The sequence below is a fragment of the Diplotaxodon limnothrissa genome, linkage group LG20 (genome assembly GCF_057381915.1).
Source record: "Diplotaxodon limnothrissa isolate DT_005_m linkage group LG20, D_limnothrissa_male_GT1.1, whole genome shotgun sequence".
NCBI classification, from domain to species: domain Eukaryota; kingdom Metazoa; phylum Chordata; class Actinopteri; order Cichliformes; family Cichlidae; genus Diplotaxodon; species Diplotaxodon limnothrissa.
The window spans coordinates 11,581,347-11,600,171 of NC_140615.1; the positions used below are offsets into that span (position 1 = coordinate 11,581,347).

Genomic DNA, 18,825 nt, shown 5'->3' on the forward strand with positions numbered 1-18,825 from the left:
ATGGAAATAAAAACTTCCCTCAAACATGTTAAACCTAAGTAACATAAAGTTAGGTAAAGTAATGTGAATTCTAGTATTTGTACTCCGTTATTTCCCACCTCTGTAAAGTTGTACTGATTGACTGAAGCACACTGAAGTGTGTAACAATTGCCACAGTATTCTTTATTTTTTGTTTTTGTGCAAAAGTCTTGAGCCACACCTCATTTCTTCATATTTTTCTAAGAAAATGGGAAATGGGTGCAGCGATTTTTGAAACATGTTTCAAACATACACGGAAATAAGGCAAAACCGGAGTTTGTACAATTCTAATGAGCTTGAAAGTCAATATTATACGTTTTTGTAATTTCTTTAAGTAATCTTCAGGAATAGGCTGAATTCTTTGGGATTCTTGACACACATTCAAAGCTTTGGTTTGGATGTTGGCTGGCTTTTGTTCTGTTCTGTATCAAGTCTTTTCTCCCAGTTTCACTTCCTTAATAATGGATTCTTAACAGCCACCCTTCCACCGAGACCATTTCTCCTTTGCCAGATTGGATTTTTCTATTTGTTAAAGACACAACTTTTAGACACTGTTCATTTGCTGAAGGATTATCATTTCTCTCCCACTTGTCCACTTTCCTATGTTCTTTTAAAGACACCATGCACACCATGCTGCATGTTAACTTTTCATATAATAGCTAATTGAGAATCACCTGGTACATCCCTCAAGTAAGGTAGCTTTTTTTATTGCTGAATGACTATATGAATGTTAAATGGCTAAAAAACAAAACAAAAAATCAGCATCTGTCAAAATGGTGAGGTACTCGGACTGGAAAATGAGTAAAAAAGCAATGCCCAAAGAAAAACCATGAAAGACCAGAACCATTGCTAAAGACCATTTTCAAAAATGACAAGGAGAGTCTAGTCCCTTGTAAGGAAAATATAAAAGAAATGAGGGATGTTTTTTCCCGCACAGTACTGTTTAATGGAAAGAAACAGAATAAAGCGGAATAAAGGTTATTTTGCGGTTTAATCATTAAGAGGGGTGATAGAAATTTAAACCTGGAGGCTATAGTGGAATCATTAATCCAAAATAATCCCTTAATTCATGCAGCAGCTATAACTTTATGTCTTTGCCGTATAATTTTTTACCTACAATGTAGTTTGGTCCTGTGATATAATCTGAATGCTGTATATATAACCTGTGGTGCTGTAGCCTGGAGTGGTAGTCCAATATGACGTCGGCGCAGAGGGAGCCCGTGATTGGCTGGTCAGTATGAGGAAGTTGCGAGGCGATTGTTGATTCCTGAGTAGTGAGATGGTGTAACTATATTATTATCAAAGCGAATAATAATGGTGAAGTTCTGATCCTGCGGGATTTTGCCGCGCGCCAGATTTGCGTCGTCTCCCGTGACGTTGTGAGTAAATAGGTAGCCGTGCAGCTGGATGATGTGACGCTCTGTGATCAGGACGGCTAACTGCTAGCTTAGCTTGGGAACTAGCTCAGTTGCCTAACCGGTGATATATCTGTGGTCGCCACCATTCATCCGTTTATATAGTCAGGCAAGTCGGTGGAGGTCCTGTTGTAGACCACACGGGACAGTTCGACCATTAGAAAAGTGATAAATCACAAAGAGAGCAAAGACGAGGCTGTTAAGCGCAAAATAAACATTAACCTGTGTAAGCTAGGTTGCATCTTTTTCTCTAGCTGGCTGACGGTAAGGAAAAAACTTTAGCCAATATAATTTAGTTGAAGCTTAATTTTGGCTTAACTTGAAGTTTTTACTGTTTGGACAAAAACTTTTATTTCAATTTAATATCGACTTAGAAAAGAGTGCATATTAACCCTTATGTAATTTGGTGAACGCCGGTTACTGGGAGATGTAATCTGTAAGATCGATAGAAGTAAAATAAAATAAAATAAAATGAATAGAAATATTTGAGCGCGTCAGTAGATTTTATGTGACCCGAGCTGTAGACTCGCTCGTGTTTTCTTTATGTATATAATAGTTGGAATGATGTTCTGTAAGTTTTTGCCTCTTTTGGACCATCAGTACAAAAGCTGGTTTTATTACATGAAGTTTGGCGCATGCAGCCAATACACTGAGCCGGGGTTGTTTCTGCCAGCTGAGCTGATCAATGGTTGCTAGGGTGTTAATGAACAGAGTGAGCAGATCAGGACAAACTCATTGCTGTTGATGCACCTCATGGGAGGAGTGTGATTGAGGGGAGAGGGCGCAAATTAAAAAAATTGGCATTTAGCAATTGAAGAACAAATATATTTTATGTGTGCAACTTTGCCAGCTCTTTCACTAGGTAAATATTACTAGCTATAGTCTATTTTTAAGTTCTTATGCTATAGTCCCTGTATCTGTTAAGGCTGCGATTAAATGTTATTTCAGCAGCTCTTTTGTGTGATCATTTTCTTTGGGTGTCAGTGGGGATGAATACATAAATTGGCACATTTCTTTTGATTCTGAGCCGATTGTGAGAAACATACATACTGTTGTATTTTTCCCACATTCAAAATAACTTGAACAAAAGGCTTTGAAAATCATCTTCGACCAGCCTCACACAGTTGTGCGTCATCGCCCAGCATTTATTGTCACTTAGTTTTCATTCCTTTGTCGCAGTTTATATCCTGTATATTATACAGATACAGATCAGGTGTCACACTTTGCGTGACACCTGATCGCTCTACTCACGAAAGATTGCTGTGTCATGTCAGTTTACCTCCAGCCTGGCTGTGTGAGATGGAGGGCGGAAAGGACGTGCGAGTGGAATCTGCCCCATACTCCTGCTCCACCTGTGATGGAGGGGAGGTGCCTGCCCGCAACCTGACTCGAAGAAACAGAAAAGTCCGCAGCTTGAGCACTTCCTCAGCCAGCACCTCCTTTGAATACAGGTAAAGCAGTTGTCCACACATGAAACTTGATTTTATCTTTTTTTTTTAAGGTGGTAATGAGCCATGTTTAAAGTGCAAAGTCAGAAGAACAGTATTACTTATAACTTCAACCCCTCGTTTTTATCTTTCCTTAGGGTTATGGTCGTGTGAGTGTGAGTGAAAAATTGCTGATTCACTGGTCAAAACCTCCTGCTTATCAGAGACGTGACCCTGGTGCAGACTAACCTTTAAGCAAACAAACCAGGGCTTGCTGGATTTACAATATGCTTTAAGTTGTTGTCCAGTTGGTCAGCTCACTTTCATACAGAGCGTTGCTATAAAGGTCAAGATATTAATTCATTACTTCTCACTAAATTTGCAGTAACTCTGTCACACACATACACAGATACAAACAGCCACGAAGAGGCCCGCTACATGTAACGATGCCAAGTGTTCAGCCTGAAACATCCAGATGTTTTTTTCTTTTTTTTAAAATGGTCCATGTTGCCATGACTATAGTCCAGTAATGCAATCGGTTAACCTGATTGCATTACTGCGCTACCACCTTGTAAGCAGATTGGAAAATGTTGAGACACAATCACAGTTGCAGCAGCTGAGACTTTTGTGAAATGGATTTGTGTGGGTATCTGACTTCACGAAAACAGGATGTTTAAAACCTCTTTGGTTTGCTAACTGTTCATGTTGCAAGGTTTTTTTTTTTTTCAGAAGCATTAAGATTTAGGAGGAATTTATCCTAATTGGGAAAGGACCCTTTTCATTGTAGCAAAGCAAAAAGTGAAGTGGACCTCCTTGGCTGAAAAGTAACTAACGTGAGTTTAGTTAAAAGCTTTCAATAAGACCAGAGCTTACGATAAGCGGATCACAGTTTGATATCTGTGTATTATTTTACTAATACAACGCAATACAATATCTTCTGTTGGAGTAGTTTTAAAAAAATGTTGTGACTCCACCTGCACTGTGATCCAGTGCTGGACTGAAATATTGATACATTCTCAGATTGCTCGAGAAGTTACGCGGAAGTAAAGCTTACGTACACAGCTGGTTGCTTGGGGACGTTGTAGGCTCTGGTAACCTAGGTGACCGTCTAATGCAAGGATGTCAAACTCATTTTACATCGTGGGTCAGATACAGCTCATTTAGATCTCAAGTGGGCCGGACCAGTGAAACTGCCCTTTAACTAAACATTTAGTCAGAGGTCAAGTACAGTTTTAGCAGCAAGTCTCGGGTTTGGTTAATTCACAGAATTTTTTTTGGACCCACTATAAAAAAAAATAGATTTCTATAATAGAGAACCTTTCTATTATTTAATTGTTTATCTAACACTTAACTAGTTTGGTGTGGTATGAGTGGTCATGTGGAGGTCTTTGTCAGTAGGAAAAGCTGTAAAGCATCTTCCAAAGCCTTCCAGGCCAATTCTGTCCCCCTGGCCTTATGTTTGGTCACATGTCAATCAACGATATGCTTAAGTCTCATTGGTAGTCTCGTCAGTCTCTCACCTGAGACTGACCTGAGCAGTCTTTTTGCCCATAGTTGCTTGAAGTCACTAAATGCCATTTACTTTTATGCTCTCTGGTTGCTACCACCACAAATCCAAAGTACACACAGCTTTACTCTGTTTTTGTACTTTAGTGTCAGAGCTTCATCTTTTTATTTCTCTTCTCTTTTTTCCTTTGCCCATTTGGTGAATGTAAAAGTCTTAAAGTTGCATTACTTTTTGTTTTTTCTCCACTGGAGGGGAAAAATGACCCTAAAACAAGCTCACGACTGCTTATCGTTGATCGAACTGCTGTCACTTTAAAACATTTGCCTTTTCTCCACATCATCCCATTGGACTCCAGTTTTTTGGCGTTCTGACAAATACCAAAGCAGTGAGCGAAACAAGAGCAGCAACAGACTCTGTAGAGTTGCAGACTTGGTGATAACTGTCAGTGCTTTTGTCAGTGTGAGCAGCGGCTCTGGCGTTGCGCGTTAGTTTCTTTACATGTTTGTATGAAAATATCGTTCAGTGCAGCTTTAAGAGCGCGTAAACGGCAGATGGTGCATTCGCAGAGTGAGACGGCTAAGAGGATTTGATTGAGTGATTCAGCATGAAGGCTGCGTTTGCGCCGTCAGTGAATGCCACCGCTGACCTTTTGACCCCACACTCCAGTCACAATGCGTTAACAAAGCCTAATACAGACAGGTGCTTAAGATTTTCATTTTTTCCACTGCGCAGAAAGCAGATTTCTGTGAGCTCCAGAGTAAGTAAGTGGATAAGTAAGGCTTATAAAACAGCTTGTCGGGCTTAATTTCACCGATGCACTGTTAACGCTGCACCTACGACAAACAGACGCCCCAAAAAAGTCTAAATCTGAACAAAGAACATTTCAAGCACTGGGCTGTAGCGCCACAGTTTACACTTTCACCTATCAAATGAAAGGTTTCCAGATCGACGCAGTGACACAAATAGAGACTCTAGTGGTGTGTCGAAGCTAAGTAGACACAAAATAAGCAAATATCGGCTGATTTGTGAATTCTGTAAATTCTGAACTTCCGCTTCTGTTTTGTAGACGTCTCCAACAGCCTTTGTTTCGCTTCCCCTTTTTTTTTTCTTCTTTTTTTGTCTTGAAAACTGAAATTAAAAGTGTAATTTGTTTGGTGAAAACTTTGACAAAAAGAGTTGGTAACTTGGGAATTTCTAGAGACTAGCATCGGCATCAAAGGGTGAGTGACATCGTCTGGTCTTGAGCTCAGCTTCCAGTTTCCTGTAAACGAACAGATGACAGTAGAAGAGGTTGTGGGGTCAACTTATGCGCAGTTCGAGTAAGATGAGATCATTTTAAAATTCCTTGGAGTCTTCATTTGCGTTCTTGCCCAACTACTTGCTGTGTTTACATGTGAATGTTTTTTTTATTTTTTTATCCTGTCTTTTAGGAGGACTCAATCACTTCATGGACCGAGCCCTGTGACGACATTCGGCCCCAAGGCATGCATGCTCCAGAACCCACATGCAGTAATGTAAGTCAAACAGGGAGAGTTTTTTTTTATTTATTTTTTTTATTGTTGTCCACCTTTGGAAGTCATTCCTAAGCTTTAGTTTCAGTGTGAGTCATTGTACAGTGAACAGTAGTGAGTTTAGTGTGTCTTTGCATCACTAAAACCCACCTGTACAACAAAGCATCGTGTCATTGCTTTGAAATCCGGTTGGGCCTGTAAAGGGTTTTGGAGCAGAGAAAAGAGCAGTGTTGCTAATGTCCTTATTTGCAATAGCCAATAAGGACATGAGTGGTCAACTTTTGGACCAGTTCTTTTACCTTCAGTTATGCAATCCTGTAGTTAACTTTGACGCTAATCTAGCATGTCAGTCTTGTGTAGTTTTCGTAGCACAATGGGTCTAAATGCTGCAGTCAAATTAGCGTTAAAGGCTATAAAGGAGCTTTTTAGCATCACGGTGAGACTTGTGCCATCTGAACTTTTGCAAGTCCTTTCAGATCTGGATGATTTTAAGGCCTAGTTAAAGCTAGCAGCAGAGTCTGTTTTTCTGGCCTTTTTTGGAGAGGCACAAAGAAAAATAATCTGAAATAAGTGATTGTCACTAAGGAAGTGCTGTGGGCTCAGTATTGATAATAAAAGCAACACAATAGTGTCATAAAGTACACATTCATTTCAGTTATTGTTGGATCTCTTTTCTTTTTTTAAATGACCCATATAGATCTACTCTACACTTAAAAAAAGCAAATTTTTTTTCTGTTTTTGTTTTTTAAACAAAAAACAGAAATGCATTTCTGTTCAGTTAAAAAAAATAAATAAATGAAAGAGTAGGACAGATTTAACACAAGCAAAGCAGGGCTAATACAGCTGACTGCTAATACACAGTCACTTTAGGTTTCCATGTTTCGAGTCAGGTTTTACTTTAAATCTAGAATAAAGCCTGAGCTGAGTTTGATGCTCTGAGGCTGTTTTCGTGCTGATCTTCAAAAGCAGGTAAATTTCTCAGAGCTCAGGTCGTTGAACGCGTGCACATGCAGCACATACTCCAATGTGCCGAATATATATATATATTTTTTAGCCAACGCCTTTAACAATGATTAGCTAAATGTTCTGCACAAGATTGAAGACCATGTGCATACTAACTAATCAGTAACTTGATCAGCCGTCCACATTGTGCAGGACACGCCAGGATGAGGAAACAAGTGTAGAAAAAATACTGTTAAGCATGTGTCGGCGTCATGACTGACATGCTCCATTGTTTCTGAACTCCAGTGCAATTTTGCTGTAAAACTAGTTAACACAGCTTAAAAATCATTATCATTCACTTCTTTAAAATAATCAGTTTATGAGAACAAGTCTTCCATGTAAATGTGCCAATTTCCTCTTTTGTAACTTCCAAGTGTAAACGCAGCATGTTGCACATCGTTTGGTACTTCACGTCTAGTCTTTATCAGCCGGTTTCAGTGCTTAAAGTGGAACCTTGAATCCAAAATGAGCTTTAGCATTACACTAACATCATTCTTCATTGTTGTGTTGGCATTTATTAATTTGTCATCAGTGATTTCATTCTAAACAGAGCTTGGTTATTAGTGTTTATGAGTCTGTTGGGTGCTTCGTGATAATCACACATTGGATCACATCAGCGCATCTGCTTTCCTTTTTTTGAATCTGTCTGACAAATCTGTCAGAGGCACGCTGGGTTTAGTGTGCTGTGAAATGCAAATTTAGAAAAGCAAAAAGTGCAGACTAGCTGCAGGTTTGAGAAATTCTTTTTTTTTTAAATTATTTTATTTTATTTTAATTTTAACCTCAGATCACTCCATGCTTTATTTGAGGTTTAAGGTCATGTGCCTTGACTACTTAAGAGTGTTTGATTGTTTGGCCTCATAAATTTCTTGGTTGCCGTGTCTGGATGATAAGTGAGTGTCCTGCTGCGCATCTACCTTTAAACATAACGTGTAGCATCGAAGAACGCTGTGTTGCGTTGTCAAATAGAAAGAAGGGAACGTGAAGGTTCGAATAATGACTTTTACAACTGTTTAGATTGAGCATATCAACAACGATTTCTGTTCAGTTCTTCTCGTGTGGCTGAAAACAGCCTCACTGTTCTTTGTGTCCTGTGTGTTGAGCAAAATACCCAGAATAAGAGAAGCGTTATGGGTCCCTTTCACATTGCTGAACTTTATAATTACTTGGCTATGTGACACTTTCACTATGTTTAAGCTGTTACCGTTTGACCGTTGTGTCTTTCTGAGCCTCCATAAACATTAAAAATTATTTTAATTGACTATTTAGTAACACAACTTGCAACAGCATGCTTTTCTTTTTTTTCTTCTTATGTTCCTGTGGTAATGGCTGGTTTCATGGACACAAGCATAAACCGTAATTTAAAAAAAAAAAAAAAAAGCAGCCAGAGTGTAAATGTCTTAAACCTGCATTCTACCTGAAGGTCAAAAAATGGTCATAGCTGTGGCTGCAAAAACCTTTGTGGTCCTATAGACGTCTGTGGGAAAACATAACGCTTTCCTAGCGAGTTTATGGGCTCGGTCACTTGTTTAACGTCCCACTCAATTTACAAAAAAAAAAGAAAAAAAAAAAGAGAGGAAGTCTGTTTGTTGTAAATCCTTGTCATTATGTTTCAAAATAGTGTTATCTACACACTCACTGGCCAAAAGGTGATCACTCACAAACCATTAGCGAATAAGCGTAGGAGCTTTGTGGTCATTCCTGCCCCTTTTTGTCACATCCTGTTGTTTGCAACCAAAGATGAAGGCGGCAGGACCGATCATGTCACGGCTTCAGATTGGGTGATGTCGCCGTGGTTACGTCCATCTTTTCTGCTGTCAGTCTCTTGGTCATTTTTTTTGTTGATACATTTTTTTTAAAAAGCCAAAGTTTCCTCAAATCTTGGATGCTCACCAATTTGCAAAGGAATCACCTTTTCAACTTTCATGTACAGGAATCCAGTAGTTTCTCTGCATAAAAGATTGCATGCAATCCAACATATTTTGATAATGTTGTTCAAGGCGTCAGCACTACTTGTTTCTTACAGTCACTGTGGCATCACTGTCATATACACGAGTCACCTTATTTGATTGTGCCCTAGATCACTCATCGTGCTGCAGTTAGGAAAGTCTTGACATTCAAACTGTTGATCTCTTGACTCGATCAATCACATAAGTGTCTGCGTTTGTTCAGGCAGATTAGCTCCCTTAAAGCTGCTCGACAGGTTAAAAGTAGCAAAACCAGACTATCTTTATTCCAAAGGCTGCACTGTAGTTCTTTTCAGGATAACCTGGTTTCACATATTCAGTGTTTACAAGTGTAATGTTTGCACCTACTGTGGACCCTCAGCTGCTGTGACCAGTAGGTGCTATGCTTTAGGGCAGTAGGAAGAAGGAAATGTGATTAAAGGTAAAGCAGCACCAGTTTAGACCTTCCTAACTGGAAACTCGCCTCTTACATCACACTCTGTGGAAGGGTGAGGCTGTGAGTGCTCAAAGCAGATGGATGCAGCCTTGTTTCACTCATTGTCGACTTGTTTCGGGGAACTGCAGACACATGTGGCCACATTGATACCCGACACCCTAAATACACCCTGAAAACTTCACAGTGCATTGTTCTGAAGACCAGCCATGCTACTCCCTTTGTTCTGTGTTGTGCCTCATTGCTTTGTTGACTTCCACTTGAAAGACGAGAGCTGAGGCAACTGTAGTCAAATCCGAAGTACCGCTGAATGCACACAGAGTGCTTATGTCATGCCTACATGTGCTAAAACATAATCAGAACTTATGTTAATTTTTTCCCACTAAGTAGAGATTTAATTGAACCAAATTAAACCTGGCCTTTTATTAAATCTACAAGTACGTTTAATTCCTTGTGATCAAAACTACTTAATTATCCAGAGTGGCCCAATGGTAGTGACAATATGTTTAATATATTATTTTGAGGTAAAGCCCAATGAGATGCACCAAGCGTGAGCAGTTCACACAAGCAGAGATAAGAAACAGAGTGTGCATTACTAGCATACCAGTGAACAGGTGTAGTGATTTACACATTTGTGATTTTGGGAGGAGACACAAATCCATTTAGGGTTGTCAGGAAGGGCATCTGTTGCAAAAACAGGCTAAATTAAGCGTGCAGAGAATAAGAAGAGTTCAAATTAGTTGGGTTTTTTGTTTGTTTGCTTCATAGAAATTTACTGTAATATTAGGTTTTAGTGGAAGATTGAGGATGATCACTTTCTAAAGGACTCCCAGAAATGCCCCAAAAATATTTTACAGCAGGTACTATTCATAAACTTTGACTCAGCTCAGTTTTTTCTAATTATATAAATGTACACTGATGTGAAAATGTCAGCGGGGAGACTAAGGACAGCTAATGTCTGAAGGCAACTTATTTGGTTTGTGACTTATTTGTGTTTCCTGTTACAGTCACACTGTAGGTTCCCATTATATCATGTGTGAAATGTGATTTTTATGCTATAATGTTTATCCTCTCAATAAAGTCCATATTGTTTAAATCTCTCTCTGCTTACCGTAGAGCATGAGGAAGTTCAAATAGATCCTGGTGTAATACCATAACCCAGAATTGCATAATTTCCTAACAAAAGCTCTGTTGATGTGTTTGATTGGTTCCTTTCTTAAGCTGACAGGTCACATTAGTCATCTGTCATGCCCATTGGTCTAAGAGGCCTTTCATTGCATTGTACCAGGTCCGAGTTGTACCGGCGTGGTTTCAGTGTTTGAGATAATCACACCTGTCTGACAAGGAAGGTCCTTCCCAGAAATGGGCGGGTTCAGTACAGCAGAGTGGGCGGAGTCTGCGATGAAGTCAACTTTAAGATGAGTGAGAGGTCTGATTCAGCAGCAGAATGCAACAGGAAGGTTTAGTGTTAAGTCCTCGCTGGGCCAAATATAGCCACGGACGATCCATCAGCAGGGGTGGCGTTGCTGCTTGTTGTTGTTAGTTGTTTTCAGCGCATGGAGACACTTCCAGCCTCTCAGACTGCCGGTGGCTGACTCGCGACTGGACTTCAGGAAGCAAACTGATTCAGCTGCTATAATGTGCAGCTTTCAAGGAAGTAGTTAGAAGCGGAATGAACTGTTTTGTCAGAACGGGCCACGACGACAGAGCCCCGTTCTCCAGCTGAGTCATCCTGAAGCAGCATCTCCGTTACATGTGTACAGTTATGAAGTTCAACCAGTGTGTACTGCAGGACGCTCCTGCGAGCCACAGCGAGAACAGGGTCTGGAAATGGTGAGAAGGCTTTCTAGCATCTTCTGTCTTTCTCAACAGAGAGAACATGTTCAATAGGTGAAATATTAACTGGCATGCCACCGCTGCCAGACAGATGTTCAGAGAGTTGCACTCCAGTGACCTGCAGTGTAGGTAATATTAAACTGCTTCTTAAGTTTAGACAGAGAATTCCACTTTATTTTTGCGGCTCGGTAACAAAAATAAACATTTAAAAGTTGTTGTTTATGTGTGCCGGGCTTACTGATTGAAAGGGGAAGGTCAGGCTGAGCATGCTTTGAGGTGGTCAGAGGAGAAACTGTCCATGAATGGATCACAGCTTGTCGCTGCTTCAAATGCTAATGAAGTTTTGCTTTTGTCTCATGTGATTGTGTTTGAAAGCAGGCCTGCACTGCTCAGTTTTAGATGTTTGGACACGTGTGTGTGTGTGTTCAGGTCAGTCAGAGCCAAATCATTTGAAATGTTTTACTACATGTAACTAGTCCTCTTGTTTTAAAGAATGTACCAGCCCTCACAGCCTTTGTAAGTAATCTGTGATTGTTCAAATTTTGAGTTTGGGGGTATTTTGTCTTTACGTCATTTTAGGGTTTTTTTGTTTTTTAAAGAAAGGGGAACTGAATGTGTCATTGCTTTTTCATCTGTTATGGTGGGAGTTTCGTAGGTGTGTTTGCTGTGGGGGTTTTTTTGGGGGGGGGTTTTAAACACTGGTCACTGTTTTATCATATGGGGTTAGTCGGAGTGTGTTGCTTTAACAGTGTGGCAGCTGTTTTAGAAGCATGTAATATGTCCTCGGGTGAGGATTAAAGCTTTAAGGATGTTGAGTCAATCTATTGCGTTGATTCCTGTGACATTGATTCAGAAGAAGTGAAAAAGCGGGTCAGTGTGGTTGTTGCTGCAACTTCCAAATTTTTAGCATTAAAAAAAAATAGCAGGTCATGTGCATTTGCTGTTGACAGAAAGCTGTAAACTATATGTAGAGATGTAAGGTCTCAACACACTCACGGAGGGAAGAACCGTTACAGGCTGATGGAACAACTTCAGCACCACAGATATGATTTGGTACTTTGTCTGATTCCTGTGGTCACCCACACATTCAGTGCTGATTTCACAGAAATACTCATGTAGGTTAATGCATTATTTAATAATTATTCATTTTTGTATGTGTTTGCATGTCCAACTGTATCCATGAATGCGCTGAAGTCTTGTCATGAGTAGTTTTGGAAGTTTTTGCACCAGGATAGCCACATGATTTTATTTCATTCCTGAGGTCTATGCTCGTTCTACAGCTGAAATTGAAATGTTGAAGTTTTATTGATAACAGATAAGGGAGAAGTTGTTCTGTGAAAATCTATTCCTCTCGGTAATTTAGCCACCTGACTGTAACGAGGCTCAACACCCCACAAAAAGTCATGCTGATGCTAAGCTAATTAATGTTCATTTTGTTTCAAAGCTAATGCTGGGTCGGTGCATAATACTCCTATTGTATCATGCATTTTAAGTGGCTTTAGTGGTTTGATCCAAACGTTTATTAAAGGATTTACTGAAATGTGTAGATGCGGTTTGATTAAAATCAATAAGGAAGGATTTTAAAAAGCTCTTATATGAAAGTGTGTTTTTAAAATAAATAAATAAATAAAAAATAATGAGTATGTTTGACTGTGCAGTTATGCTACTGGTGACGGAGCCTGAATAATTTCTGACTTTTCACTCCTGTAACTTTAATTGCATATATTTCCAGGGCTGTAAAACCAGCTTCTTGCATAGGAACTGCTTGTACAGAAACTAGAATCAGCTGATTCTAGAGTCATTAAGTTCCTAATATGTATGGCAGAGCTGTAACTAACTCAGGTCAGCAGACTTATCTCTTTTTAACCTGTGAGAGTTTCATCCGTCCTGTTAGTTTCTACTTCAACGTTTTAATCAGATGTTTGTTTGTTTTTTCTTGCATATTTTGCAGTTTTGTAAGGATTTTAATAACCGAGATGATCATGGGGTTGAGTCAGAACCCTGCAGACAGATTCACAAGTGTGTGGCAGCAGAGCTAGACAGTAAGCCGACATGTCTAATTGGATAGGTTCTGAGCAGCCTTGGTGGCGATGAACAAGAGGAATTTTCAGTTAGCTGATACAAGATGTGTTGACTAAGATCTCGGTGCTCACGTCCCAGGCCCTTTACGTAAGCCGGTGATGCAGCTCGGTGCCGTTTTGCACCAAGTGACGATGTCTTTGTTCGGACCTGTTTCTTTGTTCAGGCACATTCAGGATCCCGCCAGCCAGAGGCTGACGTGGAACAAACCACCAAAAAGTGTCCTTGTCATCAAGAAGATCCGAGATGCCAGTCTGCTACAGCCTTTCAAAGAGCTCTGCAGGTTCCTCACCGAGGTAACCACAAACCGAAGGGCGGGGGGCAGCGTTTGTTGGTGGGAAGCTGCTGAGTGTTAATGTTATACCGCATGTCCAGTAAAAATAACAGGCTCTCGATTGTCGTGTGTCATTTAGGTGAAAAGCATGATTGTTTACGTGGAAAAGAAAGTCCTGGAGGACCCAGCCATTTCAGGCGATGAAAACTTTGCGGCCGTTACAAAGAAATTCTGCACTTTCAGAGAAGGTAGGGACACCAGTCATCTCTGATCCAGTTACATGAAGTGTTTATAACTTTTCTTTTTTTAAAATAAGAGATTTAAATGAGCTGTTGTCTACATATCTCTTAGATCTCGACGACATCTCCAACCGTGTAGACTTTATAATCTGTCTCGGTGGAGATGGAACTTTGCTGTACGCATCTTCGCTCTTCCAGGTATTCAGCCGGTCGCCCACGCCGCACTCTGTGCGTTTTTGCTTTTGCTGCTGTAAACATAACCGTCTCCTCCCATCGTAGGAGAGCGTTCCACCAGTCATGTCCTTCCACCTGGGTTCCCTGGGCTTTCTGACCCCATTCAAATTTGAAAACTACCAGTCTCAGGTCAACCAAATTATTGAAGGTAATGAATGTTTTCTAACTGGTCTTTCAGCCTCCATGTTTGTATGACCTACTTGTACAAATCTTTCCATTCTTTTTGCATAGCTGAAAGTTTTTGTGTGTTATTTTCCGTAAAGGAAGCTTAAAGCATTTGTACTGATTGCAGGTAACGCTGCCATTGTCTTAAGAAGTCGCTTGAAAGTGCGGGTGCTCAAAGAGAACTGGGAAAAGAAGTCCAGGGTGGACGAAAAGGGGATCATTTTGACCAACGGGGACATTGAAAGTAGCCGCAAAGCCATGCAGTATCAGGTAATGTGTCCACCTCGCATTGGGACATAGATATTCAAACTGTTCCTGCTGCAGAATGCAGATTCACAGACGATTGTCCCCTGTAGGTTAGAGCTTCTGGTTCTCCGATAAAAGTTTTTGTCACATAACTGCAGGGTCCAGCTCCCCTCGCAGCCTCAGCCCGCGCTAAAAATAGGTCAAAACGGCTCGCTAATGCAGTTTGCTCGTCCTGACTCGGCCGTCTTCAAAGAAGGCGCCTGCAGGCTGTTAACCTGCTGTTTAAAGAGCGGCAGGAGCAAACTGAGTCATTAGCGAAATGTAGCTCTGACCGCACGTATGAGGTTAATGGCTTCTGACAAATATTTGTACTGGCACAAATCCAACAATGTGGTGCGAGTGGGTGACATCATATCAGCAGACATGGGGGTTGTGGCAAATTGAAAATCGTTTGATGTGTGAATTGTGTTTTTTTTTTTTTTTTTCTCCTCCCTCCCACAAATCTGCAGGTACTGAATGAGGTGGTGGTGGACCGAGGACCCTCCTCCTATCTCTCTAACGTAGACCTGTTCTTGGATGGACACCTCATTACTACGGTGCAGGGAGATGGTGAGTGGCATGAGAGCGCGGAGACTTCGAGGCCGTCCAGAATCAGGGCGTGCTGACAGTGAAATCAGATCAGTGCTGCGTGCTGATAAGGCTAACAACAGTTTTGCTTCACTATGTGCTTATTAGAATGAAAACAACGGAATTTGAATGAAAACAACGGAATTTGAATGAAAACAACAGAATTTGAATCAAAACAATGGAATTTGAATGAAAACAATGGAATTTGAATGAAAACAATGGAATTTGAATGAAAACAATGGAATTTGAATGAAAACAATGGAATTTGAATCAAAACAATGGAATTAGAAATGGTGGGTTTTAAAGGTAGAAAAGCCAAATGGCTGCTCTCTGGGACTCTTAAGTGTTCAGGATATCCATGGGTCACTGCAAAGGTTTGGCTTTTTTATTTTAGGAAGAAAAATGTCTAGAAGCTTCTGCACAAAGTTCTTCTTCTGCACAAGAATTACTAAGGGGTGACGGTCAGTCAGAGATGCAGGCTGAACTTTGCCCTTCGTTACACTCTTTTGATGGCTCAGTGCATTAAGTACCTGGGCTTCAGTGAAAATGTGCTTTTGCATCTCTGTCCACTCAGGTGTGATAGTCTCCACACCCACAGGCAGCACAGCGTACGCAGTGGCAGCAGGAGCTTCCATGATCCATCCCAACGTCCCAGCCATCATGATCACCCCCATCTGCCCGCACTCTCTCTCCTTCAGACCAATCGTGGTGCCGGCCGGGGTGGAGCTCAAGGTACTGGCGAACTTGCCAAAAAAGCTCATTCATCACGTGCATTTGCTATTATTTATTTGTTTTAACAAGAAACAGGCAAGTCTTACAAGTAGATCTCGTTTGAATCTGAGCGGTAACGCCACACACACAAAAGATGAAGCATGTTCTTTCTGTGACTTCTGCATTTTTTTTCTGCGTTGCCTCTCAGATAATGCTCTCATGTGACGCCAGAAACACAGCATGGGTGTCGTTTGATGGACGAAAGAGACAAGAGATCTGCCACGGGGACAGGTTAGTCTGGATGCCGAGGCCATGATATAGACATAGACACACACTTGATAAGTTTAACGCCCCTGCAGCTGCCTCAACACTTAAAGGCTTTGTTATGTAACCTTATCAACCTGCCTTAATGGGCTTGAGTCCATGAGTGTCTCCTGAGTCCGATCCAGCTTCTTCCTTTATGTAACTCAGCAAAAACATAATCAGCTTTCTGGTTATTGGAAGAGAGCTGCCAGGATTCCTCAGTAAATGCCTGCTGTTTTCTTCTTCTTTTCTTTTTTTTTTTTTTTTTATAAGGAGGTTTGAAGACAACACCTCTTTTGTTGAGACTGCAAACAATGAACATTTTCTTTCCTTGTTCAGTCCTTAAAAAGTACAACTCCTTTCATTTATTTATTTATTTTTTTCCCATTTCAATTCTTGCTCCAGTATTACCATCACCACTTCCTGCTTCCCCGTTCCATCGATCTGCTTCCGGGACCCGGTTAATGACTGGTTCGAGAGCCTGGCCCAGTGCTTACACTGGAACGTGAGGAAGAAGCAGAACTACCTCAGCTCAGAGGATGAGGAATTCTGAGGCCTTCTTCGGGGTCTCCTTAAAGTCTTGGTTTTAGCTTGACCGTTCTCTGTGCCATTTTTTTTTCTTTTTTTTCCATCTTTTACGGATAGGTCTCACCAAACTCTCTTCAAAAAAATAAAAAAATCTGTTATAATAGTTTTCAGTAAAACGAGGTTGCTACAGCCCCTCATTTCATCCACCTTCATGGCAACAGTTTTAGTTCCCCCACCCCCTCATGAAGACAGCTTTCTTTTGATTGGCTGCGCTTTGTAAACAGAAGGTTAGGGATTGTCTGTTCTCACTGACATCATAAATACCCAAAACTAGAAGGAAAAAAATGACTGAGCAGTTTGAAGCTCTACCAGTGTACCACTGTGCATATATGATAGAAAATAAGGACAAGCATTCAAGGTCCTTTTAATTAAAAAAACAAACAAACAACTAATACTAAGTCCTACTTTCTAAAATACTGTTTCATCATTCTTGTTTTTTGGTAAACATTTCGTTCACGACAGTAAAAAGCTAAGCTCCTGTAACGACTGCAATTGGCTAAAATGTGGACGCTGCGACATGCCCTTAAAATTCAAAATATGACTTTAATAAATAAAGACAAATGAGCATTTTTAAAAGCATTAGTTAAAGAAAATTAAACCAAATAAATTTTTTTTTCTTTGTGAACTTTGAAGCATTAATACAATTTCCCAAATGTTCCCACTGGACGTTCGGTGTGTAAGACTTTTAAAACGATGGATTTTTGAATGGAGTTTGGTTCCACTATTACTCCAGGATCTGAATGCTGTGAAAACCTCTCCTTTCTTGAAGTTGAAACTTCAGCTTGTTAACAAAGTGTTTTGACTAAAAATGAAAAGGAAATGCAACACTTGAAGTGATCTTGTACTGAAACTTAAAGGTCAGTTGTGGTTATCAGATGGTGGTTATCAGATGTGTCGTAGCACTTTTTAATCAGATGGCAGGGTAAAAACTAGCTCTCTGTGGGGGTGACGGCAGAGTTGCACCTTCCAGGAAAGATCCAACTCTGGTAAAAAAAAAAAAAAAATGGATGTAATGCTATCAATGAAAGGCAAATGTTGTTTTTAGAGGTTTTTTTTTAGTTGCGTCTCATGGAGGAGCAGATTTAAAGTACATCTACCTAGCAACACAACATTACAGACTGTGCCTTAAACACTGGTATCATTCATGTAAAGAAGTAATATTTTTCAAGGTTTACACCACACTTTAAAAACAAAAACAAAAATCACAGATTTGTGTTTTTGTGCATTCTCATTGTTACCACATTGTGACTGTTTGTCTGCGCTGTTCACAGCACTTGATTGTCACTCGTTTGTGTCATTTATTACATTGTGTAATATCTCTACTATCAACCACGGGGTGAACACTAGGAGGCGGTATCCATTCCAGGCTAAGAGAACACAGATTGGAAGTCTTCGTATTTCATACTTTGTATTTTTAAAGTCTGCTTTTTAAAATGTGCTTTAAGCCATAGTATATTTTATAGACCAATGTCTGTGGGCTGTGGGTGGTTTAATGGTCTGTGTGTGAGACTTTGGATCTGTTCTTATCAGTTTACCCCTGTGCTGCCTTTCGTGATTACTTTGAGGTGGCCTGCCTTACATGTCTGTTCGGGCTTAGTGCCCGGAAGTTAATATATATGTGTTGTGAATTGGCTCAACAAACTGTGTCAGGGTGAAAAGATGAATAGCTTTCATCTGTAACGCTAAACAAAAACCACCCGAGCACTAACAGCTAATTATTCCTTAAACCTTTGAGTATGTATATAAATGTAATGTTTGAATAAGATGTATTTTGTAAAGTTCATGTGTTTATTAACAGTTTCTAATGTATTACTAATGGATAATAAATCTATTTAGTACTTTTTCTTTTACATTCTTTGGTTGTAAATTCTGTTTCACTGATGAAGACCAATCTGCTTTTAGTAGTTCTGCTCATCCAACTGAATTTCTAGCACGGTGTCATTGGACAGAAGTACAAACTGAGTTAAATATCTCTTGAAATGCATTCCAGGACAAAGTGAAAAATGTCATTTCTGACGTGGACGGTGGCAGAATTATTTCAAATGTTGGTCTGAACTGTTTAATCTCAGTTTAAAAACACACACGCGAAGTTCAGTAAGATAACCAGGCTTTGACGACCCTTCTGTGAAGCATTGTCAACTCTCAAAGTGCTTTTCACTTTTGTAAATGGGAATTTTGTATGAGTACACTTGTTAATGTTTCTAATATGGAGTCTGATATTTTTCCCAAAACATTTAATAAAC

The 18,825-nt window shown here is 40.1% G+C and overlaps 1 protein-coding gene across 1 annotated transcript; it reads left to right on the top strand.

Moving 5' to 3' along the window:
• The first annotated feature begins 1,302 nt into the window (after nt 1-1,302).
• Nucleotides 1,303-18,360, top strand: nadka (NAD kinase a). The gene is made up of 12 exons (XM_085344375.1): nt 1,303-1,397; nt 2,708-2,884; nt 5,798-5,881; nt 13,362-13,491; nt 13,609-13,717; nt 13,821-13,906; nt 13,988-14,090; nt 14,235-14,377; nt 14,863-14,962; nt 15,555-15,712; nt 15,900-15,982; nt 16,400-18,360. The coding sequence occupies exons 2-12, from the start codon at nt 2,733-2,735 to the stop codon at nt 16,545-16,547; spliced, it is 1,296 nt and encodes a 431-aa protein (XP_085200501.1). The 5' UTR covers nt 1,303-1,397; nt 2,708-2,732; the 3' UTR covers nt 16,548-18,360.
• The last annotated feature ends 465 nt before the right edge of the window (nt 18,361-18,825 follow it).